Source organism: Medicago sativa, chromosome 1 (assembly GCF_051527215.1).
Source record: "Medicago sativa cultivar Bolivia chromosome 1, Bolivia_mono, whole genome shotgun sequence".
Lineage (NCBI taxonomy): Eukaryota > Viridiplantae > Streptophyta > Magnoliopsida > Fabales > Fabaceae > Medicago > Medicago sativa.
This window is the reverse complement of record NC_140749.1, coordinates 60914818-60927928: the sequence shown is the minus strand read 5'-3', so window position 1 is coordinate 60927928 and position 13111 is coordinate 60914818. Positions and strand designations below refer to the sequence as shown.

The following is a 13111-nucleotide window of genomic DNA, read 5'->3' as shown; positions in this document are numbered from 1 at the left end:
CACAGCACAACAGTTAGAAAGATTTAACCTAAATAAATAAATCTATATTCAGTCAGGGATATATATATTAAGGGTAAAAGAAAATTACAAACATAACCTTGTTTCAGTTGTGTTCAAGCGACAGGACAGGATGTTTAGAGTTTGAATAACAAGAGTGAAAATAATCAAAAAGGTTGATAATGTTCTTGAACAAGATCACTCATGTACCCACCCACTTGAAAATATGGTACCAAACCGAATCGAAAAAACCACACACCTACAAAATAAATGGTCTTCCTCAATAGTCACATTACCTTTACATTCAGACGAAAATAATATGTATGACGTCCCTTGATGACCGAATTGTGCCTTCAAAATAGGTTTTCACCATAAATAAGGTGTTTTTAGAGTTGTACAGAGTAGAAGGTGAGAAAGATGATGAACTTCTACTAGGTTATGTGCAAACATATATAAAGGGTTTCAGATTATATAATCTTGTTTCCCAACTTCTGATTCTATAATTTGAACTAAGATTTTTTTTTCCCAATATCTTGGGTGACATCCTAGAGGAGAGGTCCAAAATAAAAAAATGCACATTTTCAATTATATAATCTGAAAACCTTCAAAAAAGAGTTCAGATATATAATCTAAACGAGGGTGTTTTCAAAATTTTTGAGGGTGCGTGACAAAAAGGTAAGGTTGGAAAAGTAACAACCAATATCAAACACCGCTCTACACTATAATTGGGCCAAAGAATCCACTAATGGTGTTTGTTCTCTTTGCTTCATGAAACTATTTAACTGGGTCAAAGAGTTTTTTTTTCAATTTTTTTTAATAAATTTTTTGGCTCAAATTATAGATTATTATTTTTTATTTAAAGTAGAGTAGTGTTTGATATGTCCATGTGAGTTTAATTCAGCGGGTAGGGACGTTGCATAATATACAGAGGGGTCCAGGTTCGAATCTAGGACACCCCACTTATTCACCTTAAAAGGTGAATTTCAAACCACTATAGTACTTGACCAAAAAAAGTGTAGTGTTTGATACTTTGAGCAATATTTTTTCTTCCTAAAATTACTTTAGTACCGTAACGTAAGAGTTTTTTTTTTTTTGCCAACGGTAATGTAAGAATTAAAAATACTATTTTTTATCAGAGGGAAAGAAAAGAAGCAAAAGAATAAAACTAAGCAACTCATTGTCTAAGCACTCCAGAGGCGTCAGCAAGCAAGATGAGATCCAACTCTACTGGAAGGGAATTCCACAACTTCATGACGTCGACTTTCTTTGCACCAAATTTTGACAACCAATCAACACACCGGTTGCCTTCTCTTAAAGTATGATTCAAGGAAATGAACTAATGAAGAAAGATGAACTTCTTAATGATAGAAATTAAAGTTTCATGAGGGTGGAAATCCTTATGTTGGACGTCATTGATCAAGTCTAATGCTGACTTTGAGTCAGTTTCTACAATAATATCTTTACAACCAAGGTCCCAAGCCAAATGAAGTCCTCTCCAAAGAAGCCGTGAATCCAAATTCCAAAATCATTCCTCAAAATTCCTCTAAAGCCTACAACACCTGGGTTACCAAAAGAGGAACCATCAACGTTAACCTTGATGCACCCTTCTGGAGGAGGATACCATCTCACTTGGTGAGGCACATGATGATTCTTGTTTTGGCCCAAAACACTAACCATGAAAGACTGATAAGAGAAAATAATATTAACTGAGACCCAAATGTCTTTATTTACTATTTGAAAGATCTCTTCATTTCTATTCCTCCAAATCCCCCAACATGTCATGATAAGTAAAGGTCCCGATGCAAGAGTAGCATAATGTTTGAACCAAGTTTGACAATCTTGCTTGAGAAATTCACTCAGCCTATTTGGATAGATAGACCCCCAAATGGACATAGCACTAGGACAATCACGAAGAGTGTGAATATCGTCTTCAACAACACACCACATCTATGGCATGTTGTATCAGTTGTAAGGTGTTTGGAGCCATTGAACACAATAGTAGGGAGACTACCTTGCATCACTAATCAACAAAAGTGTCGCTTAATTTTAGATATTGGAAGATGGCGAATCAAATTCCAACAAATAATGGACGTTACTTGTTGACAGGGGTGGCCCTGAGGGTGGGTGGGAGGGGCGGCATCCCAGGGCACCATTATTTTAGGGGCACCAAAATTATTATTTTTACTTATTAGTTAGTACTATATAGATATATTTCTTTCTTTCTTTATCCCTAAAAAAAAAATATTCTTTTCAATCCGGTTTGATTAATTATATTGAAAAAAAATATTTTTTTTTAAAGAACTTTGATTATAATTGAATCTTTTGAAACAAAAAATGCAAGAAGAAAAATATTGGAATATTTAAAAGGGCACAATTTTATTATTTCGCCTAGGGCACCAAAAATCTTAGCACCCGCTCTGTTCTTAAACAAATGGAAGAACAACTTATGAGAACTTTATACTATTAATTGGTTTCACAACACCATCTTTTAATGTTGCAACACCATTTCGGTGGTTGTCCAAATTCACCATGACCAAGATATGGTCGTGAATATTTTTGTACATTTTCAACGACATCATCATGAGGAGTACTTTTTGCAGTTACCGCCAAAGTACTTGCAATAGCAAAGAGCAATATCACCAACTTCAAAACCATCTTCAATACAGTTTTCATATTATAATTTTGCTAAAATTTTGAAGAATATGAGAGTGATTAACTTGCAATGGAATTTGAGAGCAATCTATACTTATTTATACGTAGAGGGAGAATGCTATAGTCAAAAAAGAGTTGAGGGAAAGTGGTCAAAAAGGTTAATATTGAAAACATTATATTTATATGTGCAGACTGATAATTCGATATACACAAATATTCAAATTTTTATTTTAATTCCTATGAATTTAACTGTTTCTTTGTCTGGTTTACTAATTTTAAAAGGCTATTATTTACTTATTTCTTTCACAAAAAAAAGGCTATTATTTATGATGAGATATACTCTTACACGTGTTATATATAAATAGATAGAAAATTAAAGTATATTAATTCTTTTTTTTAGATATGTTAGAAATTATACATGTATAACAAATACTTATTATTCAATAATAAAATTTTAATTTTAAAAATAAATAGTTTATAATATTATTGCTAAGTTAAATTGATTTTGGTCATATATTTTTCTATGAGTTTTATAATTTCAAAAATAAAACTTTTAGGTTTTTTCAAATATAAAACTTCTCTTAATCTTTTTTATAAATTTATTCAAATTTAATCTCCCGGTTCAGCTAAAAAAAACTATTCAAATTAAATTTATTCACTATATAAATGAAAAAATTTCACTGATTTTCATATTACATGATTACAATGAAAGTCATTTTATATTATTTAGATTAGATAAATAAAATAAATTTAGAATAATTTATTTTCAATATAAATAAAAATATTACTAAAAAGTGATATAAATAAAAGTATTACCAGAAAAATTACTATAGAAGTCAAATGAATAATTTTTACCAAATAATAATGTTACGATGCTTAATGAAGTAATTTTGTTTTGAGGGAGATGCTTAATGAAGTAATAAAATTAACTGAAAAAGAAATTTTTTATTTGAATAAATAATAAATAAAGTAATATTTTTTCAAGGGATAAAATAAGCTAAGATGTTACACTAAAATATTTATCTACAATTTGTGTGTATTACCATTAAATTTATTACTATAAACATAAAAGCTAAGGTTAGTGTGTGTCACCTTTAAATTTGTGTGAACCAAAACAAACAATAGACTGAAATGTAATTTTTCTCCAAAAACAAATAAAAAGAAACAATAGTGTAGGTAATAGTAACAGTATTCATAGAATCTCACCTTTAAGGACAATGCATAATATATGAAGATTTGTGGTTCGAACCCTGAACACAAAATATATATATATATATACACACACACACACATATATATCACCTTTATATGTTAAATTTGAAATCTTCAATGGAATATACCAAAACAAATAAAATGTAGATTGTCATGGGTCTACACAGAAAAAATAGAAAATAAATCAAGAGTCAAAAACATCAAAAAATTTGACTAAACAAATATATTACCAAAAAAAGACATTAATAAAAATATTACTACAAAAATTAATAATACAACTTGCTTATCAAGTAAAAAAACAAAAGAGAATGAAAGACGTGATTAGGAATCGATAAAAATCAAAATAAAGAAGTAGTTAGTAATAGCACTAAATGAAAGAAAAAAATATATTATCATTCAATCTTGTAAATTCAATTAGTACATTGATTGGATGCGTCTTCATCTAAACTTGAATATATTAATTATTGAATATGAGTGGTATGAAAACTATTTTTCTAATACTCTACATTACCTATTAGTTATCTTATTGAGTGAAATTCATGAGGATACCATATTTTAAAAATATATCTCACATAAAATGTTGATATCTACATGAGTTTCACCTAATAATTAAGAGAGTGAATGTTAAAGATAGAGTGTTCTTAAACAGGGGTGGCCTTGAGGGTGGGCAGTCCAGGACACCATTATTTTAGGGGCACCAAAATTATTATTTTTACTTATTATTTAGTACTATATAGATATATTTCTTTTTAATCCGGTTTGATTAATTATATTGAAAAAATATTTTTTTAAAGAACTTTGATTATAATTGAATCTTTTGAAACAAAAAATGTAAGAAGAAAAATATTGGAATATTTAAAAGGGCACAATTTTATTATTTCGCTCAGGGCACCAAAAATCTTAATACCGGTCCTGCTTGTTGATGAAGATGATCAAGCCACTTATAACCTAAGCTAGCTGAATACTTACCATTGAAGGCGCCACTTCAAATGAGTTTATCCTCAATGTCATGATCAAGAGTAAAGCTATGAAGACAATCTCAATAAAAAGGAAGAAGTTGAGTATAAAGTTTGTTGAAGTCAACACACCATTATCAAAAATATCATAAGATGAAGATCAAGGATATAAACATAGGGAACTACGTTACAAAGATAACTGTCATATATCCAAGGATGTCCACAAACTTGGTAATTGCACGCCAAATACATAAATCTACCGGTTTAAAAGGAGTATGTAGAATATGAGCATTAAGTCAAATATTTAGACTTCAACAGTTAAAACTACTATTTAAAGATTAAAAAAGAGTTGTATAGTTTTTAAGGAAAAAAACTGTAGTGTAGAGTAGAGTACTAATGTTTGATGGTTGAAAAATGTTTTTTTTGAGATAATAGTTGAGAAATGTTGTTTATTCCGATGAACAACTTCGTGAAATATAGCTAACCAACAACATTGGTTAATATAACCATCCATCCTTTTGATGGTTGAAAAATGTTTTTTTTTGAGATAATAGTTGAGAAATGTTGTTTATTCCGATGAACAACTTCGTGAAATATAGCTAACCAACAACATTGGTTAATATAACCATCCATCCTTTCCCATGATTTCCATTAGTCAACAACTTGCAAATTTGACCAACCTGTAAACAATTAAACACGTGTCTTTCATGATGTTAGCTATGCAAAATGTTCGCTGCACATAGGTGCTCTACTCTAATTGTAAAAATATATGAAATGAAAATAGTCGAAACTCACACCTATAGAGGAGTTAAACACCAGTAACGGCTGATCTAACAATTTCATTATTTTTGTAATTGTGCTGAGACTCGTAGATTGAATAATATCAACGAATTACTAATTTTATTTTGGGGGGAAAAAAGAATAATATATATTTTTTATGAAAAAATGAAAAATGATTCAACATCTTAATTTTTTTTTCATAGATCAAACAACTAAAAATATTGATTAATTAATTTTTTGGTTAAATATGTTTTTATCCCTATAAAAGTGCAAATCTTTAAGCCTTGTCCCTGCATTAATTTCTTCAATTTTAGTCCCTTTTTTTAATTAATTTTTACAACAACACAAAACGTGAACTTAGTCTCTATTTAGTCCTAAAAATATATTCAAAGGATTTTGTTAATATGTGTTTGAGTCATCTAGAAGGAAAATAATTACCGTTGTTTTCGTCGAAAGGTGGAGACAATTGATCATTTGTTCGATAAAGTATCGTTTTGGTGGTTGAAAGTTAAGAATCTATCTTTTGCTTTTAATCTTAATCTTAGTCAGTGATGGGTTAATCTATTGATGTACATGGGTTTAGTCCCCTCGGTGATGGGTTGTTTTGTTATATTTGTTTCTTCGGTGATTTGTTGTAATTAACTCTTTGTTTATGAATTCTCTTTGTGCACTTCTTGTATTTAGGGAATTTTTGTGTGGTTAATATATTCTTTTGGCTTGTTAAAAAAAAAAATCAGATTTTGTCACTTTTTAGTTTTTAAAATATGTAATGAAATCAAATTTTGTCAAATTTTTAATAAGAATTATACACAAAAAATGCGGAACCATATGTTTCTGTTATTTCAGTTATGTTAGCATTAGACTCGCGATTTGTGTTGGTGTTGTGGACAATAATCATTAATCACAAATCACAATGTAACAATTCTACTCTGCTCTCATCTCATCTCTCACTCCACAACACAACCTCAACAATTTTCCTAATTCTCTACAATTCTCTTGCATGCATGTTTTTTAATTTCACCTTTCTATTCTTAATACAACAATTATATGTCTCAATTTCTCTCACATTTCAATCTACATTAACCAAGCTGCAATAAATGGCATTGTTGAAGCTTGGATCTAAATCTGATATATTTCGTCGTGATGGCCATACATGGTAAGATTTTTTGTTTTATTGTTTTTAATCAAGGAGAAATGTGTATGTTCCTACATTATATTTTATGTTCTGTTAATATGGAACTAATTTACTATGAAAAAACATAGTTGTAAAATAGAAAACAAACATCAAAATATCAAATAACTTATCTTCATAGATTTTTTTTAATTAACTATATCTTGTTACAGGCTTTGTACAACTGGACTTACAAGTGATGTTACCATTGCAATAGGGGAAACATCATTTTTTCTCCACAAGGTGCATGTTAACATTAAACTTTTATTGAAAATGATTATTTGATGCACACGCTATCTTCTTAGGGTTTTTTCCACACTTTTCCTTCTATGGCCCGTTTGTTGCAATTTTTTTAAAGAATGTCACTAGTTTTTCTTAAAAATCAGTTTCAATGAATGATTCAAAAAAAGAAAGATTTTCATTATGATAAGCAAACACAAAATAGGTTATGTTTTTCTTAGAAAAAAAAAACTTTAAATATTCAATACCATGATCTTAATATGTAATTTTGATTTTGATATTGTAGTTTCCATTGCTTTCTAGAAGTGGATTACTAAAAAAACTTTTTGCTGACTCCACAAATGAAGATGGATCAAATTCTATTTTACAACTTCATGATGTACCTGGTGGAGACAAAACATTTGAGATCATAACAAAGTTTTGCTATGGTGTAAAACTAGAAATCACACCATTAAATGTGGTTAGTCTAAGATGTGCAGCAGAATATTTACAAATGAATGAAAATTATGGTGAAAGGAATTTAATAGAAGTAACAAAAAAAATTCTTGATGAAGTTTTCAGCAATTGGTCAGACTCAATAAAAGCACTTCAAACATGTGAAGAAGTTAAATCTTATGCAGAAGATCTTCACATTATTTCAAGATGCATTGATTCCTTAACCATCAAGGCATGTTCTGAGGATTTTTCAGCTGAAACTAAGTCACAAGCTTCAAGTGATGATTGGTGGTATGAAGATTTGTGTTTGTTAAGTTTGCCTTTATATAAAAGACTTATTGTATCAATTGAATCAAAAGGTATGAAACCTGAGAATGTTGCTGCATCATTAATATATTATCTTAGGAGATATATACCTTTGATGAATAGACAATCAAGTTTCAATGACAAAACTAGTGTTAGTCAAGGGACAACACCAAGTAGAAGTTTAGAAGGAAATCAAAGGGCATTATTGGAAGAAATTGTAGGGTTGATTCCTAATAAAAAAAGTGTCATAACTTCTAAATATCTCCTTAGGTTGCTAAGAACAGCTATGATATTACATGCAAGTTCATCATGCATAGAAAATTTGGAGAAAAGGGTTGGTTCACAGCTTGATGAAGTTGAGCTTGTGGATATTTTGATTCCAAATATGGGATATTCAGTTGAGACACTTTATGATATAGATTGTATTCAAAGAATTATTGATCATTTTATGTCAATGTATCAACCTGGAACAACATCAACTACTCCATTATGTATAACTGGAGAAGGATCCTTGATTGGTGGAGTTGATGCATTGACACCTATGACAATTGTGGCTAATTTGTTGGATGCATATCTTGCTGAGGTGGCTCTTGATGTTAATTTGAAGTTGCCTAAGTTTCAATCTCTTGCTGCTTCAATTCCTGATTATGCTAGGCCATTGGATGATGGTTTATATCATGCTATTGATGTATACCTTAAGGTGATGCTTGCTTCTGAATTTGAATTTTGAATTAGGTATTTGAAAGTTTTTATCATTGCTTTTTTCAAAGTTAAATATGAATAATCTTGAATAAAACATCAAAATTAGTCTCTAAAGCATTCATTTATTCATTAAAGTATTACAGTATATGGAATTCATCAATTTAGTTCTTAATGTCTTAATATATATGAGAGACTAGAAAAGAAAGACAATAGTATTTCTAAATTGACGGACTTTATATACTTTAGGGACTAAATTTGAGGAGAGTGATATTTTAGAGACTAAATTAATAGTTTATTTGAGACTATATATAAATGCTTAACCATATATTTAGTCGAAATGAATATAATAAATTACTATAGCTGAGATAGTCACTAAACTATGAAACACTCAAACCAATATGGACATGGTACACGACATTGACTCGTAGACATCAACAATAGTTTAAAAAATGAAAGTAATTGAATGTAGTCACTTGTGCTGATATTGATGTCCGACACTAGACACGTTTTCAATCTGAAACGTCGGTACTACATATTCTAACCTCATTTCACTTTGTAGTCGTCTTTTTTTATATGATGATTCTAATGTAAGAAATTTTATGTCAATTGTAGGCACATCCATGGTTAATAGATTCAGAAAGGGAACAATTTTGCAGACTCATGAACTGCCAAAAGTTGTCATTAGAAGCAAGCACACATGCTGCACAAAATGAACGAATACCACTTAGAGTAATAGTGCAGGTTTTGTTTTTTGAACAGCTTCGACTTCGTACATCAATTTCTAGTTGGTTGTTTGTTTCAGACAACCTTGAAACTTCACAAAGTGCAAATTTTGGATTCTCAAGGAGTAATGGAAATGGTCAAGTGGACCCTACACAAGGTGGTGAAAACTTGAGGGATCGTGTATCAGAGCTAGAGAAGGAATGTTCAAGCATTAGAAATGAGCTTAAGAAGCTGACTAAAACTAAGAAAGGTTGGAGCATTTTTCCAAGAATTTTCTTTAGAAGAAAATCATCCTAGTGTTGCAATTTAGTTGTAGCTAGAACATCAATTTATAGGTCCAATTTAATGCACACCATCTTTCGCCTATAAAAACCAAATTATTGTACTTGTACTTGTTAATGCTTACTGAATAGTATAGATGGAGTTGAACAAAATATCCACTTGTGATCACATTTCTGAATGCATTACTGACTTTTTACTTGGACAATTTGATTTGATCACATTTAAACATGTTAAAATCAATTATACACCTATAAAAATAATTTGAAGTCATACAATAATGGAACCAAAGATACACTCAATGCATGTTTGAATTTATGGTGGAATTGTCAGAATCACAAGGAGCCACAATAGTTTTGAGATATATATTTGGATGGAGTCTTCTATTAGATGTCACTTCTGTTTTCCTCATCCAGGCCAATAGTTGGGGTTTGAGTTTCCGTCTGAGTTGGGGACGAAATTAAAAATCATGAAGTTACAAAATTTGAAATTAACTTTCTGATTTTTAACTTCGCCCCTCTGTAACTTTTTGTTTTTGGTTTTGGTCCCTCTAATATAATAGTCAAGGATCATCTGGAAGACCACCTAAATTTCAAATTTAGTTATTTAGGTGTTTTGAATTCCGTCCCTCTATACCTTTTTGTTTTTGGTGTTGGTCCCTGTAATATATAGTTAAGGATCATTTGTCAGTCCACATAAGTATTTTTAGCCAAGTCAGCACCCGTCACGTCACACGCGGTTAGCCAACAAGGAGTTTTTGTAACAGAGTTTGATGGGAGGCATGAAAAGCAAAAAGTTATTAACTTACAAGGGTTGTTTTAGAAAGAAAAAAAAAGATATAGGGACAAAAACCAAAAACACGTCAAATTACAAGGACAATTTACATATTTAAGCCTTAAAAAATGATTCACGGTGAAAACGGAGATGGGGCAAGGATACCCTAACCCATCGGGGACGGGGATGATATTCCATTTTTCATCCACGTTGGGTATGAAAAGGCTAACGGGTAAGTATAAGAGAGTCGGGATGAGAACGAGCAGAAAGGTAAAACTCGTCTCTATACCGTTCCATTGGCATGTCTATTGCAGACAATCGTGAATGTATGCACGATAGTGATATATAATTTAAAACAATTCAAAATTCTAAAATTGACATATATTATAAGATAGAGAGTAATTTGAATTCTACCAAAGAAAGAGTAATTTGTCCTTTGAATAAAAAAATCATAATAATAGTAAGGAAAATGCTACTTCTCAAGAAAAATAGTTTCAAGAATTTTTCAAGAAATAGTTGGCAAATTTTAATTGGATGATTTATTTGTCCACTTCCTATTTTTCAGCCACACCTCCTTGAATTGTGGCAAATAGTGCATTGTGATTGGCTATTCTTTATTCTTGAAGAATTCTTGATGTTATTTTTCTAGAGATATAGCATTGCTCTAATAGTAATATGATGCTGAATAAATTTGTTCTATCCCTCTTCTTTAGTTTGGAGAAAACATGATGAGAAATGCTAGCAACATACTCCCTCCGTCCCTATATCTAAACACCCTTTTATTAGATGCAAAATGCACTTACATATACGGACGGAGGGAGTACACTTTTCAACATACTTTTTTTTATTGGTTAAAATTTATGAGTCCCACTAAATTATGTGGGATCCATATAAATTTGGTAGAACTCATGTACGTTTTAACCAATCAAAAAGAATATATTGAAAAGTGTGTGTTAAAATGTGTTGCTAGCCTTGCTGAAACATAATATATCATTATCCTATTAATTTAGAAAACATTGTCTCTTCACGGTTATTTTTAAAACTTTTAAAAATGACTCTTAACATGATTAGGAAGGTAGTTATATTGGTTAAAATAATTTATTCCATTATTTTAGTATAAAATTAAATATATTTTTTATCATGTTATACGTACGAAATTTCCACTGTCGTTTAACGATGATTAATATTTGTCGAAGAACCTATGAGACAGAAAAAGTAGGTTCTCCCCTGCCAATGATTTTCATCATATGCAAGAGGCAGATATTAAACCCCTAATTGGTCAAAATCTCTTACCACTTGAATCAATAAAATAAAGACACTCAATTTCACCTCCAACAAAATTAGAAGTAACTATCTGTCCTCGACAATTAAAAAAATGAAACACGCTAGTCCCTTCATTAACTTGTATCTATTAATGATTACTAAGATACTCGATTAGCCATTTGTTTGTTTCCAATATGATATTTATTTAATAAAAAAAACAAAAATGCATGTAATTTAAATGTTCATATTGGTTCTATTAATGATCCATCCCTCTTTCTTAGAGTGGTCTCCATTGACTAACCTTAATTGGTTCCTGTCCTAGTTTACTTCCTCTTTGTACATGAGATGAAGGGTGTTGTTAGGTTTGAGACTTCACCATTACTCTCCAAGCGTGAAGCGAGTTGGAATGGAAGTGCTTCAAATGTTGATACTTATGAAAGTGCTGCTCCTACATGCAAATGTGGGAAAAAATGTATCTTATACATCTCAAGGACATCTAAGAATCCTAACACATACTTCTATAGGTGTCCCTATTTTAAGGTAAATCATCACTAGTTTTGAACACTTATCATATTAAATTTTGAATCATGCATGTTGTATTAACTTTTTTGTTGATGTTGTAATTTAAAAATGTATTAATTTATGTTAATTTTTACAGCAACAAAGACCACATTGTAACTACTTTGTGCAGAAGGATAAGTTTATTGAGTCACAAACTACAATGGTTGAGCTCAAGTCAAAAACTACAATGGTTGAGTTGCTTGAAGCCAAGATTAACCAATTGGAGAAAGATGTGAAAATTATGAAAAGTAAGATAGAAGATGATATAGAAGTGAAAATTAATCAATTGGAGAAAGATATGGAAGTCAAAATTAATCAATTTGAGAGGGATATAGAAGTCATTAAAACTCAAATAATTGAAATGCAAGTAAAGATGGAACAAGACAAAAATTGGAAACGATGTGTAAGGGCAGTAGGGGTTGTGATTGTGGTTTGGTTATATCCTTTTGTATTTGGGAGTAGGAAAAGATTGTCCAAGTAATATGTATTAAACTTGAGTGGTGTGTGTATTTTTTTGTTGTAATGTTGTTTTTGGGTTGTAATAAATTGTGTTAACTTAATGATTGATTTGGTCTGCTTGTGTTTGAGTTTTTAAATGATTAATGATATTTTGTCTATCTAAAAAAATGATTGAATTTGTCTTTTCTTCTTTTGCATTGTATTTAGTTTGTTTGATGTATAACACAATTTACAAAGGAAGTATCATATTGCGTTAGCAGGAAACCGTCTCTTGTTTGCTGAAGCATATATAAGTTAGGTAGGGTCGACCCAAGAGCAAATAACCTAAGCTAGTGTTTTAGAATTCTGCTCTTCTACCAATAAAAATTGTTTGTTCCCATCCAAACTTTCCAAAATTCACGCATGTGTAAAACTAACTGACTTAAAATCACGTTGGTTTTACACATGCATGACTTAAGTCACGTTTCACGCTAGTAATAATTCGAAAAGCATGAGAAATGTTCAAAGAATAATCTTGTTTGAGCTTACTTCGTAGTCATTCAATGAAAAAGAAGATGATGAGGTGGAGTTTTGGACAACCAACACATGTTAAGACATCACA

At 30.5% G+C, this 13111-nt stretch overlaps 2 protein-coding genes across 2 annotated transcripts; both read left to right on the top strand.

Annotated features, from left to right (window-relative positions):
* The first annotated feature begins 5889 nt into the window (after window positions 1-5889).
* Window positions 5890-9608, top strand: LOC146956030 (BTB/POZ domain-containing protein At5g03250-like). Its single transcript, XM_085725850.1, has 4 exons — window positions 5890-6753; window positions 6942-7011; window positions 7295-8449; window positions 9064-9608. Exons 1-4 carry the CDS (start codon window positions 6695-6697, stop codon window positions 9469-9471), a joined length of 1692 nt encoding a protein of 563 aa, XP_085581976.1. The 5' UTR covers window positions 5890-6694; the 3' UTR covers window positions 9472-9608.
* Window positions 9609-11738: 2130 nt separating this feature from the next.
* On the top strand, window positions 11739-12638 carry LOC146956029 (uncharacterized). Its single transcript, XM_085725858.1, has 2 exons — window positions 11739-12030; window positions 12149-12638. The coding sequence occupies exons 1-2, from the start codon at window positions 11836-11838 to the stop codon at window positions 12530-12532; spliced, it is 579 nt and encodes a 192-aa protein (XP_085581984.1). The 5' UTR covers window positions 11739-11835; the 3' UTR covers window positions 12533-12638.
* The last annotated feature ends 473 nt before the right edge of the window (window positions 12639-13111 follow it).